Source organism: Petaurus breviceps, unplaced genomic scaffold, assembly GCF_028583685.1.
Source record: "Petaurus breviceps papuanus isolate PSGF00001 unplaced genomic scaffold, PetGlider_PUasm1.0 216, whole genome shotgun sequence".
In the NCBI taxonomy this organism is placed as follows: Eukaryota; Metazoa; Chordata; class Mammalia; order Diprotodontia; family Petauridae; genus Petaurus; species Petaurus breviceps.
Genome location: NW_027185867.1, coordinates 317,375 through 334,930, shown reverse-complemented (window position 1 = coordinate 334,930; position 17,556 = coordinate 317,375). Strand labels below are relative to the sequence as shown.

General features: G+C 35.8%; 1 protein-coding gene across 7 annotated transcripts in view; it reads right to left on the bottom strand.

The window, feature by feature from the left end:
• Nucleotides 1-9,197: 9,197 nt before the first annotated feature.
• ZCRB1 (zinc finger CCHC-type and RNA binding motif containing 1) overlaps nt 9,198-17,556 on the bottom strand; it is a 54,147-nt gene continuing 45,788 nt past the window's right edge. For all 7 annotated transcript variants that reach the window (XM_069094203.1, XM_069094208.1, XM_069094206.1 and 4 more), the window contains 3 exons: nt 11,088-11,200; nt 10,819-10,894; nt 9,198-9,964 (listed from right to left, as the gene is read on the bottom strand). In XM_069094203.1, coding sequence (XP_068950304.1) covers nt 9,833-9,964; nt 10,819-10,894; nt 11,088-11,200 — 321 coding nt within the window. In that variant the 3' untranslated portion in view covers nt 9,198-9,832. The remainder of the gene's footprint in view (nt 9,965-10,818; nt 10,895-11,087; nt 11,201-17,556) is intronic.

The window sequence follows — 17,556 nt, the reverse complement described above, 5'->3', positions numbered from 1 at the left end:
GCAGTGTAACTGGAATGTCCTACTTCAAGGCTACACTGAGAGCACCACCTATTTCTCACAGATCTTGAAATGAGACCTTACTGACTTTGAATTGCCTTCAGATTCCACCTTTCCAAACTGATATCCTATAATAGTGAAGTTCAGATTTGCCCAGCACACTCCCTCCTCCATTTTACAAACTTTTGTGCACCCCATTTATGTTAGAGAATTTCCTCCATTTTTCCTCTCCCTTCCCCCCTCTCCCAGTACATTCCTCTTCCCTAACTTTCTATTCTTCTTTTGAGGTCATTTAAACATAATAAAAGCACACCCAGGTTTTGGTTTTCTGTGTAATTACATTTCCTTTAATAACGGTGGGGATGAAAAAATTCTGTTAGATTATGTGTATCATCTCCCTATATAAGAACAAAATGAGTTTAACTTTGTTTAGTACCTTTTGATTTATCAGTCATATTTATCTTTTTATGCTTCTCTTGAGTCCTGAGTTTGAGTGTAAAATTTTCTGTTTAGTTCTGGTCTTTTTATCAGGAATGTTTAAAAGTCCTTTATTTCATTAAGTATCTATTTTTTACCCTGTAGGATTATACTCAGTTTGCTGGGTAGGGTATTCTTAGTTGTAATCCTAAAATCTATTGCTTTCTGTAATTTCATATTGCAAGGTTTCTGTTATTTTTTAATGGTAGCTGCTAAATCTTGTGTGTTTGACAGTGGCTTTGTGGTTCTTAAATTATTTCTTTCTGGCTGAGTGTGGCATTTTCTCTTTGACCTGGGAGCTCTGGATTTTGGCTGTAATATTTGTGGGAGTGTTTTTCTTTTTTTCCCCCTCTAATTCTAAGATATCTGGATGGTCTTACTTTATAGTTATGTCTAAGTTCTTTTTTTTGTTGTTGTTGTTCACAGCTTTCAGATAGTTCAGTGATTCTTGAATTATCTTTCTCAATCTATATTCCAGGTAAGTTGGTTTTGTATGAGATATTTTACTTTTTCTTCCATTTCTTCAGTCTTTTGACTTTATTGTTTCGTGGTGTCTCATGGAGTCATTAGCTTACATTTGGGCAATTCTGATTTTTAAGAATAATCTTCTTCAGTAAAGTTGTGTACCTTTTTTTTTTTTTTTACCAAACTGTTGACTCTCTTTTCACAACTTTCTTGCATAGCTCTCATTTCTTTCTTCATTTTTTATCTCTCTATTATATTTGGTTTTTGAAATTATTTTTATTATTTTGCTTTTTCTTCTCTTTAACTCTTCTAGGGATACTTGTTTGGCTTGTATACAATCTGCATTTTTCTTTGAGGCTTTGCTTGTAGATGTTTTCAAGTTATGTTTGTGTTTGTGTCTGTCACCATAGTAGCTCTTTATTCATATTGGGTCCTTTTTTGTTTGCTCATTCTTCCAGGCTACTTCTTAACTTTGGATTCCATGTTACAGCTGGTCTCTGCTCATTTCAGTAGGAGAAGTAGAGGAGACCTCTGGTTTGAACTTCTGTCTTTTTTATGTTCTTCTGCTGCTTCACAGCTTAGTCTGGGAGTCTGCAAGTTTTGAGTGCACTCATGCAGGAAAAAGAGAAAAAAAATCCTTAATTGCACTAGTTAGTGCTATACTCAGTTCTGACTCAGCAGTCAATGAAAAGCCTATTTCTTCACCATCTGGTTATTAGTCTGGAAAAAAATACTTATGCATGCTCTCAAGTTCTCAAAAGGAGAAAGGCAATAATCATTGTTATTATTATTATTAATAATAATAAAAGGAATGCAAATTAAAGCAATTCTAAGGTTACACCTCATGCTAATCAGATTTCTAAAAATGACAAAAAAAGAAAATAATTGTTTGACTGGCTATGGACAGATGCATACTAATGCACTGTGAGTGGAGTTACAAAGTGTTCCAACCATTCTGGAAAGCAATTTGACTCAAAAAAGGTCATCTAACTATTCATGCCATTTGACTAGCTATACTACTATAAGGTACATACCCTCAAAAGATCAAGGGAAGATGGAAAGAACCCATATACCCAAAAAATATTTATAGTAGCACTTATTGTTGTAGTAGAGAACTGGAAAAAACATGGGTGCCTATAAATTGGGGAATGGGTGAACAAATTATAACATGTCAGAGTAATGGAATATCATCAGATAATATGAAATGTCAAAAGGATGGATAGAAAGAAACATGGGAAGAGTTGTATGAATTGATGCAGAATAAAGCGAACAGAAACAGAACAACTTATACAATGACTACAATATTATAAAGGAAAATAATGCAGTGATTCATTGTGAGAGACGATGAATAATATTTGCTATTTTTTGACAAAAAGGTGATGGACTAGAGGTACAGAATAACATATACATGGCCAATGTGTGGATTTGTGTAATGTGGCTATGCTTATCATAGTCAAGGAAAGGGAAAGGAAGTTTTGGGGTGTTTTTTCATGGTGGGAGGAGTTTGGAGGAAAGAGGATGAGTCACAATAGTGAGACAAAAAAAAAGAAAAGATAGAAAAGTTTCATTGAAATATTTTAAAATACATAGAAAGATTAAAAGGAATTCCACAGGAAGACATAGAGGGTTACCAGTTTTGGTACTGTCATGCTGAATTTATTATATAAACAACCCTACATCTCTTTTTTGTGCTTTTTGATATATGAAAAAAATAATATTTATTGATGCTTGTAAAATTCAATAATAAAAAAGAAAAAAATTTAAACTACATACAAAATATATACAAGTTATTCTTTGGGATTGTATTAGCAGCATTAGCAGTTGGTTGGGATAGAGGAAGAACAAAGAAAGGCCTCATACCTGAAATAGGTCCCAGAACACATGAGCTAAATATTGATGAATTTAGAACTGGTTGAATGACTAACCCAAAGAGTAGTTACTACTATGTTGTTGTCAACTTGGACAGAAGTCTCTAGTATAATGCTGCAAAGATCCTGTTCCATTGTTGGGCTTGTTTGACCCTGTTCCATTCAATATTTTTTATCAGTTACTTAGATGAGTTCATAGAAGGCATTTGGATATAATTTGTAGATAACAAAAAGCTGATAAGGTTACCTAACACACCACAGTCTCACTCCATAGCATATGAATAGGAGCAAAGGATACAGATGGAGGGCATGACTCAGGATTAGGATTTGGCAAGATGAGATTAATGATAGTTCAGTTGGGCAAGTGATTGGAGCCTAGAACATAGTATAGAATTGAACTAGTTCACCAAGGAGAGAGAGAAGAGTGTAGCTAATTCAGGGATGATGTCCTACAGAAGAACTGAATGTTGGAGGGAAGAGAATCTTATGAATTCTTAGCTACTTTGCTAAAGATGATCCTGACTCATAATAGAGATTGGTGACTGGATTGTCATGTCATTTGTATCGTGACTCTGATGTTCCTGCTACTGCTTCTATTTATTATAATCATTTTACACAGAAGACCCTTTATGAATAGGCTATGATGTTAACTCCCATCATCCACGTCACTTTTTTTTTGTCATCTGCAGTAATTTTTAAAAATGTAAATAGTATTTTATTTTTTTTAATTACATGTAAGTTTTCAACATTCATTTTTTATAAGATTTGAGTTTCACATATTTCTTCCTCCCTCCCTTTTCCCCTCCCCAAGGTGACAAGCAATTTGATATAGGTTGTACATGTGCAATTACATTAAACATATTGTGAAAGAAGAAATAGAATGAAAGGAAAAAGCCACACAAAAAAAATCCAAAGACAGTGAAAATAGTATGCTTTAATCTGCATTCAGCCTCCATCAGTTCTTTCTTTGGATGTGGATAGTATTTTCCGTCATGAGTCTTTTGGAATTGTCTTGGATCATTGTATTGCTGGGAAGAGCTAAATCTATCATAGTTGATCACTGCACAATTGGTACTAAGTACAATGTTCTCCTAGTTCTACTCCAGTTCACTCAGCATCATTTCATGTAAGTCTGTATAATGTTCTCCTAGTTCTACTCCAGTTCACTCAGCATCATTTCATGTAAGTCTTTCCACTCAACACCCACTTGCAATGTTATGTCCCAACTACCCCCCAACACCCCTCTTCCAACATGGATGACACCCCTTCTGGAGACTATTGAATTTTGTTATCTTTCAGTCTTTATTTTATCTGTACCAAGCTCCTCTTTCATTGTAGCTTGTGTTGGGATTTTCAAAGCTTTAAGGTCACAGTTGTTCAGTAGTGACTTGAGGACAATTTAAGTAATAGAACGTCCCTCAGGGGACTTGTGTGACCTTGTCTTTAATGATTAGGATATAATAGCAGTGGCATCTATTTTATTTACCTTGGACTGCTTTCTCTTTAAAGAAGCAACAGGCCATCCCTTGGATTTGATTGACTGGAGCTCAAACCATTGATATGGTTTCCTGTTCACTTGGAGCATATGTGCTTTTGAAGGTTAGGACTCCTCAAGTCTGGTGGAATTCTCATTGTTGTGTGAGTCTGCATACCTCTAGGATCAGGTAATATTCTATGACAAATATAGAGGTAGAGAAACTACATCCACTTGAATCAATGCTATGTTCTTATTTAATTTCTTATGTGTACCTTGGTGTATCCTGTAGAGAGCTTTCAGGAGTCCCCTGGCTCCACTAATGAAATGTTCCCCTCCCCTATATTATTACCTCAAAGGTTAAAGGGCAGATAAGCAGGAGGATGTATAAACTTGTTTGGATGTAGAGAACTTTTGGGGTCCCTTGGCCCCACTAAAGAAATATTCCCTGACCTATACTGTTACCTATAAGATTACAGGGCAGATAAGCAAGAGGGCATGTAATCTTTTGTTTATGCCTCTGGATATGGTCCTAGGATATTACCCTAATACATAACTAACTTTAAGCAAGAATAAATAGTAAACAAGATTAAGGGAGGGTCCTTGTACATTGTCTGCATTCCTGTGAGTCACCAAGAGGGAGGGTCCTTGTACCTTGTCTGCATTCTTTTGGGGTGTCTACATTCTCTTGGGGAGGGGCATATAAACTCTGTGAACCCTTTGCATCTTTGACTCTGTATGAAATGGTCCTGTAATAAACAGACTATTGATTATACCCTCATCTTGTTATTCTTACCACTTGCTAGCCCACCAACTGCACTGGCCGCAGTAGTATCCCAGGTACAGATAGTCTTTATTACCCTTTGTAGTAGATCTACTCATGAAGCTCAGGAGTCTCATCTCAAGAATTGTGGGCAATGGTTTCTGTGTCTGCATGGTTGTGATGAAGGAGAAACATGAAGGTCATGTAGCAAAGCCCTGGCTTAATTTCCACAATACCATTTTACTTTCATTTTGGGGATCAGACCCACAGTATAACTATACAGGGTATTGCTTCAACCACAGACGAAATGGAATTTTAAGTATTATTGTGACATTCAGTTTTTCCATAGGACTGTCTCCTTTGATTAGAAAAGTTCCCATGTCTTTAAGATCCTCAGAAGGTGGCCTAGCAAGAAATTCCAAGGAATAACTCCCTACTATCAATTCTTCAGGCATCTATATACATACATACACACACACACACACACATACACACATATATACATAGTCAAAATTCCCAGGTAGACTGGAAAATATTTCTGAGTTTTCTCATCTGTCCTAATTGTATACTCTCCCAAGTGTTTCACTTTTCTGCCCAATATACTTAAAATGGCTTCCTTGTTAAGGTCTGGGTCTATTTCTAATATTAGGAGACCTCATGCTTTTCAATTGCAAAACCAAATTAAACCACTGAACTGCATTAGTTTCCTTTTTTTTTCTAGAAATTTTCCTGTGTGCTCATATTAATACAAAAATATTAATGCAAACAATAAATGCACAGTATTATAGTAAAATGTTCTATGGAATGTGTTGCTTAAACAATACAACACACCAACAGTCATGAATTCAAATTGTGAAAACAGTACCAATAACTTTTTCACATATAGCATATTAATCACATAGCAATTTATTATACTAAATCCATTTTCTGTCTTCATTTTCTTTAATCTTTCTGCAGTGTTAGGCAGTGATGATCACTCTCTCCAACTTGATACTCTTTTCTAAGTTTTTGGGACACCCTTTACTCTTGGTTCTACTATTACCACATTGTTCCTCATTCTCCTTTGTTGGATGCTCATCCAGATCATAACCTCCAACTATAAGGTATCCCAGGGGGTTCTTTCTCTTCTTCTATAGTATTTCTCTTGATGATCTCATCAGCTCCCATTACAATCTTTATGCTGATGACTCTCAAATCTGCTCTAATCTCTCTGCTGACCTCTAACCTTGCATCTCCAATTGCCTTTCAGTCATACTGAATGTCCAGTAAACATTGTAAATTCAACAGATTCAAAATGGAATTCCTCTTTCTGTTTAAGCCCTCTCCCCCTTCTACTTTTCCTATTATTGTAGAAGACACCATCCTCAGTCCCCTCAGGATCACAAATTACTGGTTATCCTAAGCTTCTATTTCTCACTACCCCATACCCTGCCCCATGTCCAATCTGTTGTCAAGGTCTGTTGATTTTACCTTTGCACCCTCTCTTCTCTGATACTACCTTCACCCCGGCACAGGCCCTCCTTAACTTAACTCTCCTCCCAACTTGGTAAACTCCAGTACTGCCTATCACCTTCAGATCAGTTATAAAATCCTTGATTGTGTGTTCAAAATCCTTCATAACTCAGTGCACCTCTCACTTTCCAGTCTTCTTATACCTTACTCCCTGCTATCTACTCTGAACCAGTGACATTGGCCTCCTTGCTTTTTCTTGAATAAGGCATGCCATTTCCCAGCTCCAGGTTGGCTATCCTCAAAGCCTAGAATTCTCTTCCTCATCTCTACCTATGTGTGAGTAATGGAACATAAAGATCCCCCTGTATTGACTTGGTTTTCAAATTGATTGTGTTAAAACCCAGAGCTTGTTAATCCCACCTGTGGGATGGACTTGATGTGAAAAAAAAGTCCTAAACTGGGAGGAGCTGGTGACTGTAGATTTTTGGAGAGACAAGAAAGAGGCAGAAGAACTTGTTGGAAGCAGTGGAGGCAGAGAGAGAGACTGATAGAATTGCTTTGCCAGATTTGTCCACTGGTGAAAGACAGTCCTCCTGTTGAAGAAGTCCTGGAACCTGGCTGTTGGCTAAGAAGCCCTGAGACTGTCCTGCAGACAGAGAGTGAATACTGTCCACTGGCGAAGGACAGTGCTGTTGTTGCAGGGGTCTGGGAACCTTTCTGTTGGTTCAGAAGCCCTGAAGAAGGATTTTCTTGTTGTATGTTTACAGAAATCCTGGGAGAGGGTTTTGCTAATGTTTTCAGGTGTTCTAGGACTGTTCTACAGACAGAGGACAAATTAATGAAGGGACTGGCAATGTATCTTGTGGCCTTGCTAAGCCTAGTCTCCCCAGGAACTAAGATTGCTGAGAACTTGCCTCTTGTCAAGATGAAGAAAAGGCCTCCATTTGGGTATTAAGTGCTGTGCTTAAACTTGATGTAACTCTGGGGTAGATTCAATTGTGATCCTGGGGTGGGGAACTTTTGACCTTTTTGTGCTCTGTGATTGAACAAATGAAGGTACTTTACTTATGTTTGGAAACTAATCTCCATTTGAGAAGAGGGGCTTTGTGATGGACTAAATGAAGGTACAGCCTAGGGGTGGAGTAGTATTTAGAACAAGGACTTGGTAATTGATTGAATGATTGGAAGGTCCTGGGGTGGGGTAGTACTTGGAGATTATTTAATCACCCTTAGTAAATGCTGTATTTTGAATGATGTCATGTTTTGATCTTCTCTGTTCTTGGTTTGTCACTGAATAAAATGGAGAGCACCTATGCTGGTATTTTGAACCTTGGGAAGTTGTCTTTGCTTGGCATTACATTACACTATAGCTTCCCTGGTTTCCTTCCCATCTTCAATCTAGAGGAAGCCTTTTCCAACACTTCTCAATCATGGTTCCTTCTACCTTTTATTTCCTATTTATTCTGTTCATAGCTTGTTTGTAGGCATTTGTTTGGTTGTTGTCTCTCAATAGATTATGGCTTCCTCAGCATGTCTCTGATATTTAGCTTACCTCCCTGGTGATTTTTGAGCTTTTTCCTCGGGAAAGCCTCTCTTGCTTTTGAGATGACCTCATCAGAAAAGGGCTCCTTAAGTCTTGCATATTTTCTAGCATTCCTGTTTTAAAAAATCTCCAATTTATGCTTGCTGTTTGCTTGGACGTGTGGATTTAATCACTATGCCACATTTGCGATGGTCTTCAGTTTAACCAGTGTTTGATGGGAAAGGGGCAAGTTGGTATGTGTAAGTTTGGGGCTACTCTTTTCCCTTCAGCTGAGGGTTAATAACCAGTTTTGGTTTTGAACCTGATTCATACCCCTAGACCAGAAATATTTAAGTTGGAAGGTAGATATAATTCTTTTCCAATACCCCTTTTGGAGATAGTTGAGGGGAAAAGTTCCTTTAAGGGTAAAATTTTAGTTTGAAGAAGGATGGGCCAGATGCCAGAGATATCTGTCCATGCTACCCCTGCAGATGAACTGCATTTTAGGATAACCCCTGACATCCTTTTCATTATTTTGATTGTGTAAATTATTCTCCCAGTTCTATATCTTTTGCTCTGTATCTGTTCATACAGATGTATGGTCAACTTAGGTATAAGCAGAGAACTTAGTCTTAGAGAGGAACTGGTACACTTTTTGTGTTATCAGGGAAGGAGATTAGGTGATGATGCTGAGTTTGGAGGAAATGGGGCTGTGAGAACTCATTGAATGACCCCAAAACAAAACACCAAGAATAATGAGACTTTTGGCTAATATACAGAACTATTATAACTAATTTCTTTTTCTTTTTTGCTTTTTGGAGGTCATTTGGGGTTAAGTGACTTGCCCAAAGTCACATGGCTAGTGTGTCAAGCATTTGAAGCTGGATTTGAACTCAGGTCCTCTTGATTCCAGGGCTGGTACTCTATTCACTGCACCACCTAGCCACCCCCATTTCTTATTTTCTCAAAGGATTTTTTAAAAAGTGCAGTAAAATACCTTCCTTCTTCTTTTAAGTAGAAGAAGCTAAGCTGGGACATTTTTGAAGAAACATTATACTTTATGGATATTTGAAAATTGTTCACGTAGGTATTCAGTAATGAACAGGCAATGGATGAATCCAAAGAGATGTGAGTTTGCAATGATTTTAGAGTTGTAACTGTGAATCAAATTCCAAAGCATCACGTCAGGTAGCCATTTATTTATGCGATTAATTTATGTTTTATATAAGTAGAATACATAGTAAATTCTGTCCCTTTCCCCCAAATCCTGCCATTCATCCTTTAAAAAAATTCTTTTGGGAAATTAAGTAAAGAACATTTCTAAATACAATTAACTCACTGACTTTAATTTTTAGGAAGCTTTTTTTAAAAATTAAATTTGAGAAGTACTCAAGTTGACATGTGAAATGTGAAGAAAGCCTTAACTTTTTAGTAGCTATATACAGTAAGTATTAAGCTTTAGCTCTTTACTGCATGTCTGCAGTGGCTTCATGACAATATTTAGCAATTTAGTTTTCTTCTTAATTCTGAATGCAACTGGTTAGGTTGCATTTAGGTATGGTTTTAGAAAGGTAACAGTTTTAGAAGCAAAGTTGTATTTTTATTACTCTATTAAAATAAATTTAGAAACATGATACTTCTAAATTATTTTTTTGGTTTCCTATGAAAGTAAACTTTGTAATCCTAGTTTTAAGGTGTAAAACTGGTTAGTTACATGTTTCCTTACATTCAAAATTCCATGGGTAATTTTAACGTCAATTAAACTGTACTTTAAGATTTTTATATTTCAGTGATATGTACATAACAAATCAATTTCAATCACTAAGTTCTTCCTCATCACTGAAATATGCACTTTTCTTTATCCTTGGGCGTCTTGAATCATCTGATGTTGAGGGTTCCCCTGCACTGGGTTTCCATCTTTGTTGGTCTTCTTCAATTTTGGCTTGCTATATATGATTTAAGAAAAAATGTTTAGATATTAATTCTTTTATACTGAGTATAACCAAAATTTATAATGATATTTTTATTATGCAAAATTATTTTTGCATACTTTTTAATGAAAGTCAATGTAATGCAATGAATAATGCAGTGGAGAGAGGCATGAGACTTGGGATATAATCCTACCTCCAACACTAATAAGATGTGTATGATCACAGGCAAGACACTGACTGAATCTTTCAAAGCCTGTTTCCTCATCTGAAAAATGGGAACAGCAATATTTCTACTACCTACTTCATAATACTGTTGTGAGGAAATTGCAAAATATTTAAGCATTATATAAACACCAAATGTCAGTCTGGGAAAAAGAATCTGACTTATGTTTTTTACACTAAATAACACAAGCTATAGTATCATAAAAAAATAATGATTTTTAAGGGAATCATATCCACTATTTTCAAAGGTATTTCTTTTGTACTCACCATGGATAAGTATACAACTTTTCTATCTTTTTTGGTGGAGTTTTTTCAAGAAACAATGATATGGGTAAATGACGATATTTCTTCTGTCACATGTTAATTAAAATCAGTTTCATTTTGCCTCTGTAGTAGAAGCAGAGGCAAGACTATGAAAAACATGTGGGCCACCGATCTAAAAGAACATTGGGAATGCTACCTCCAACTCCATCTATTTTGACAGAAAAAATTTTTCCCCCGATTTATGTGGAAGAGTGGAAAGGTAGAGAGAGAAGTAGTGATAGGAAGGGGCTCCTGTAACCCATGCATTCCCATACAGGTGGTTTCTGGCAGTATGCAAAAATTAGTGAGTTGCTAACTGAAGGAAGATGGAAGCTTATACTAACCTGGAAAGCAATGGCTTGGCTGAGGCTATCAAGAGCAGGGTCTTCTCCTTCATCTTCACTTTCTTCCACCTCTTCACTGAAAAACACACATACATATACATGCACACATGTGTGTATATATTTCATATATTATACATATGTATATATTATATATAGATATCTCTCTATATTTCTATATCTTCTCTCTCAAATCAGAACATATATGACCCAGAGTAGGTACATGTTAGGCAAAGTAATATCTTATTCTCAGAGAAGAATGATATACATACATTTCTTCTTCCAGTTCAATAATTTTCTTTCTTTTTTTCTTTTCTTTCTTTTTTGGTGGTTCACGTTCTCCAAGCACATTTTTAGGACAAGCATAACTTAGGTGACCTGTTTCCTTTGTTACGTTTTTATTATTTAAGGGAAAAAAAAAGACATTAAAAGTATTGAATTGGTGAGCAGGAATTTTTTTTTTTGTGGTTTTTAAGAACAATATGTTGTTGGAATTAAAAAATAAATACAGAAGCCATGTCAGAACGAGCACAAGATTACTATGACACTAGTAATATTCCTTATCTCATCATTAAAAAAGCAAAATAAAACAAAAACCAAAAACTAGAATGATAGAGCTTAATCTTTTTTCATATTATATGAAGTTTGTCTACAAATCAAAGATTTTTCAAGTTGTAATGGACCTCAACAACCAATTAGTCCAATACAACGAAGGGAGGGGAAAAGGAATCCCTAATATGGTATCCTGGACAAGTAGTCATCAAGATTTTGCTTGAAGACCTCTGAGGCAGAATCCACAGTTAAGGCGACCAGTGCTACTTCTAGATGCTTCTTTGAAACTTCTGCTTACTGCCCTTAGTTCTACCCTCTGGGACCAAACAGAAAAAATTAAAACACTTGAACATAGCCATCACATCTCCTCTGAGTTTTCTCTTCTACTGGCTTAGAATCCCTATTTCCTTAAACTGAACTCCATATGGCATGGACTTAAGGACCTTCTACATCTTGGTTGCCTTCCTCTAGTTACTTTCTTGCTTATCAGTATCAATCATTGTTAAATTATTGTGCCCCAAATACACAATACTACAGATTTGGACTGATTTGGACAAGTATAGGAAAACTATCATCTCCTTACTCTGTGATGCTATGCTTGTTTTAATATTACAGACCCAAATTTATCTTCTTTTGGCTACCCCATCCTATAGCTAACTCATATGAAACTTATAGTTTGCTGTCACATCTTTCTCAGAACAACTGCTGTCCAACTATGCCTTTACCATCTTTTATTTGTTGATTTTTTGAACCAAAGGGTAAGCAAAATTTTATGTTTATTTCTACTGAATTTCATCTTATTAAGCCCAAACTCTAACTACTCAAGATATTTTTGGATACTGACTCTGTCATAGAACGTGTCAGCTGTCCTCAGCTTTGTGTCTTCTGAAGATAAGAATATCATCTGTGTCTTTATTGGAATCACTGATAAATTTTTTAAGAAAATTTAAATTATAAAAAGAAGAGCCAAGAACAGATCCCTGGAGCAATCTACTGGAGACCAAACTGATGTAGAATAATCATTCAATATTTAAACAATGGTAAATTTATATAAATGTGTCATTGCCTAGTCCATACTCTCCAGCTTTTCAACAGGAATAGTATAAAATATTTTATCAAATGCTTTGCTAAAATCTAAAGTATGTATACAGAATTTCCTTGATCTATAATTTGAATAAGATTGTTAAATAATTACTTTACATATTACTTTACAAGTTTTACTTAAAGATTTAAAAAAAGCTTCTGGCCTCAAAAAGAACTTAAATTTCAAAATTAGGAGACTGAACTGCTCCAATAGATCTGGGATCGATGCATAATGGAATGTAGCTATGCCTCAGTGTGCCATGTGATTCTTGAAACTCTGCTATGTTAAAAATAACTCAAATGTAGATGGCTACAAAATAACATGTAAAAGCAGCCTGAAACTACGGTGGCATTTCATTAGATGATTATATAATCATTAGATAAAACCATCTCTGATAAAGTACACTTTGTCTTTCACTTGTTTTAATCGAGTCTGACTCTTCATTATGCTGTTTCAGGTTTTCTTGGCAAAGATACTGGAGTGGTTTGCTATTGCCTCTTCAGCTCATTTTCCAGATGAGGAAATTGAGGTAAACGGGGTTAAGTGACTTGCCCAGGGCCACACAACTAGTAAATGTATGAGGCCAGATTTGAATGTATATGAGTATGCATGTGTGTCTCTGTATCAGCGGTAAATAGCATCAGCAACAGCAGGAGCCTCTAAGGGCCATGCCTCTGGGGGCCACTGTCTGAGGCTGGATTTGAACTCTGATCCTTGTGATTCCTGGGCCAGTGCTTTATCTACTAGGCCATCTAGCTGCCCCTCCAGGTTTGAACTTAAGTCTTAGAACTCAGATTTGACTCCTGGCCTGGTACTCTATCCAGTGTACCACCTAGTTGTCCTAAGGAACAGTTAGAAATTCCTTAACATTTAAGTTAGTTATGGGAGAAACAGTAAAAACTACCATTAAGAAATCAAATTCTATGGTCCTCTTTTTTTTTTTTGCAGGGGGAAGGTAGGGCAATTGGGGCTAAGTGACTTGCCCAAGGTCACATGGCTAGTATTAAGTGTCTGAGGCTGGATTTGAATTCAGGTCCTTCTCACTTCAGGGTTGGTGCTCTATTCACTGCGCCACCTAGCCACCCCATATTACGCTTTTCTTAATTTCATGAAACTGCTTTGCAAATATTTAGAGTTGGTTACAATGAGAACTAGAGAAGGGAACATGTATGACTTGGAAAAAAAGACAAAGCATATATCCTAGCTAAAGAAAGTAGTTTGAGACAGTATAATTTAATTTTATGCTGCATTTTGGTGGATTCTTAGTACCTGGAGAATAATGGTAACAGCTACTGAAATCATATCACTATTAGATGAAATATTCTGCAAATTTTCAAAGAAGTAATTTGTTCTCCACAAAGTCCTACTCCTATGCCTCTGTGGAACTGAGCTGACCTAACTGGCCAGAGATTACAAGCATCAGCAGGTTCTACCATGCTGGAAAGGTTTCAAGTATGATCTGAGAAAGAGACTGTGTCTTCAGTTTGGGGATTAAGTTAGATAACCAGTAACCTGGTCACTTGAAGATGACTTCTTAAGCCATGGAAACCCATGGGAAAAAAAAAAAAGAAAAATACATATGGTCCCACTCCTTCTGCTTCTGCAGAGTTAATGGCAAAGTGCTAAAATCAAACACAAAAAAATGGTGCTGAGAATCATAGTTTTAAGATCATCAAACAAATTTTAATTTGTTTTTTATTTGGTATTCTAAATGTAAGAACCTTGTTTAAAGGTCAATGCATGGCCAGACTACTAGAGGAACTAAATTATATCGCTTTTAATGTTCTTGCTATAAATCAAAATCAGAAGAAACAGAGAGGCACATGAATTGGTAGACACACATAAAGTTTAAGAAGAACTTGATAAAACTCTCTAAATGAAAAGAAAATATTCTTTGATACTGGGTGAACTCAATGGAAAAATAGTAATAGATAAATCGAAAGGTAAGAAATATATATTATTGAAAAATGTATAACACAAATAAGGAGTTAGAGAGGATAAAAACTTGTAAACAACACAGAAAATACATTTATACACCATGAAAACTTTTCTCAAGAAAAGAATAGGAAGGTTTTGGTTATGGCAAACACTGAATGACCACCAAAAATTAAAAAAAGCTTACATTTTAATAGGCAGGAAAGTGACTCAGTAAAATCAGACTATTAATGTTAAAAGTAAATATCAAAATTAGTACAAAGTTATATAAAAGAATAAAAATCAGAAAAATATATGGCATATGTTATATTTCTGTATGTATATGTATATATACATACATATACACACACACACAGCAACTCAATCCTGATGAGTTAAACAGCTTACTGATAGTTTGATATTTGGGCAATGGATGAAAAAAGAAGACATAGATGGATTATAGTACTTTTATTATTAATTTTCAATTAATTTTTAGTTTCCAACATTTGCTTCCATAAGATTTTGAATATAATACTTTTATATAGATGTTTAACTGATAGAAATCAATTGCCAAAATAAGGAAACCTTTAAAAGTCTAAAAAATTGCTTCAGTCAGCAAACACAACTTATGTGCCAAGCCAAAAATCTAATGAATTGGATCACCAAAGACATTATGAATAGAAACACCTCATAAAACAGAGGAAAACAGTGTAGGGAAAAAAAATTTAAAGAAAGTTTGGCAAGAGATCCATCAAAGCAGATTCACCTTAAAGACAAAATAGAAGGATAACAGAGAGAAAGAAAATGGAAAAGAATTGTAAAGATTTTTATAACAAATTTTTCACCATCAAGGATAGTGAAGCCACCATGCTTGGATTCTAATATCACAGTGCTAGATATGTTTACAGAAGTATTAAATCAAAGTCAAAAATTATAAAAAAAGAAGTTGGAATAGAACAAATATATACTGTAGACATGATAGGGGCATGCATGATGGTGAATTTGAGACACTGATTTACAAGATATATGAAGGAGAATAAAAGACCAAAGACATGGAAAAATCTCGGACCTAATTAACAAAATTAATAAAAAGGAGATGGAGAAATCCACAACTACCAACATATATAATTCTTTCTTTGCATCTGCATAAAGTTTTTATGAGAATCAGTTAAGCACACACTAAAAGCATCCTTGAAGAGGATATGCTTAAGGATGAGGAAGAATTTTACAAGCAAAGAAAAAAGTAGACTACTATTTACCATCACACAACTGATTGAAAAATATAAAAAATATAAGATCCTTCTATAACTTACTTGCTTTAGCAGAGCACAAAACTACTGATGTCTCCTGTTCACACACCTAGATTATTCACAGGGCTGACAGGTGGTACAGTGGATAGCATAGTGAGCTTAGAGTTAAGAAGACTCATCTTCATGAGCCCAAATCTGGCTTCAGACACTTCCTAGTTGTGTGATCCTAAACAAGTCACAGTCCTGTTTACCTTAGTTTCCTTATCTGTAAAATGAGCTGGAGAAGGAATGACAAGCCACTCCTCTCTATCTTTGCCAAGAAAATCCCCAAATGAAGAACTGGACATAACTGAAAATGATTGAACAACAAATTATTCAAAATTTCTTGGGGGGCAGCTAGGTGGTGCAGTGAAAAGAGCACTGGCCCTGGAATCAGGAGGACCTGAGTTCAAATCCAGCCTCAGACACTTAACACACACACACAAAATCTAGCTGTGTGACCTTGGGCAAGTCACTTAACCCCAATTGCCCTACCTTCCCCCCTCCAAAAAGCAAAAAAACCAAACCAAACCAAAACAAACAAAAAAACCCACAACAAACCACTGATCTGGAAAATAGATCCAAGAGAGATAAATTAAAATTTATTGGACTACCTGAAAGCCATGGACAAAAAAAGAGCCTAGATATCATCTTTCAAGAAATTATCAAGGAAAACTGCCCTTATATTCTAGAAGCAGAGGGCAAAATAGAAATTGAAACAATGCACCAATCACCTCTTCAAAGAGATCCCAAAAGGAAAACTAGGAATATTGTAATCAAATTCCAGAGTTCCCAGGTCAAGGAAAAAATATTGCAAACAGCCAGAAAAAAAAAAAAAACAATTTGAGAATTGTGGAAATACAATCAGGACAACACAATACCCAGAAGCTTCTACATTAAGGGATCAAAGGCCTTGGAATATGATATTTCTGGAGGTTAGAGTAGCTAGGATTAAAACCAAGAATCACCTACCTAGCAAAATTGAATGTAATACTTCAGGGGAAAAAATGGTCATTCAATGAAATAGAGGACTTTCAAGCAGTCTTGATGACAGAATCAGAGCTGAATAGAAAATCTGACTTTCAAATACAAGAATCAAGAGAACATTAAAAGGTAGACAGGAAAGAGAAATCATAAGGGACTTATTAAAGTTTAACTATTTACATTCCTACATGGAAAGATGATATTTGTAACTCATGCACCTTTCTCAGTATTAGGATAGATAGATAGATAGATAGATGGCACAGGGTGAGTTGAATATGAAGGGATGTTATCTAAAAAATAAAGGGGTGAGAGAGGAATATATTGGGAGAAGGAGAAAGGAAGACAGAATGGGGTAAATTATCTCACATATAAGAGGCAATAAAAAGGTTTCACAATGGAGGGGAAGAGGGGGGAGGTGACAGGAAATGAGTGGACCTTACTCTCATCGGATTTGCCTTAAGGAGGGAATAACATACATACTCAATTGGGGTATCTTACTGTACAGGAAAGTAAGGGGAAGGGGATGGGGGGAATGATAGAAGGGAGGGCAGATTGAGGCAGGGAGTAGTCAGAAGCAAACACTTTTGAAAAGTGACAGGGTCTTAGGAGAAAATAGAATATGTGGAGGGGGAGTGGGATAGGATGTAGGGAAATATAGTCAGTCTTTCTTCATAACATGACCATTATGGAAGTGTTTTGCATGTATAACCTATATTGAATTGCTTGCCTCCTCAATGACAGTGGGTGGGGAGGAAAGAAGGGAGAGAATTTGGAACTCAAAAGTTTTAAAAACAAATGCAAAAAAAAAAATGGTTTTTACATGCAACTAGGAAATAAGATATGTAGGCAATGGTGTATAGAATTCTATCTTACCCTACAAGAAAGTAAAGGGGAAGGGGAAAAGGGGGGTGATAAAAG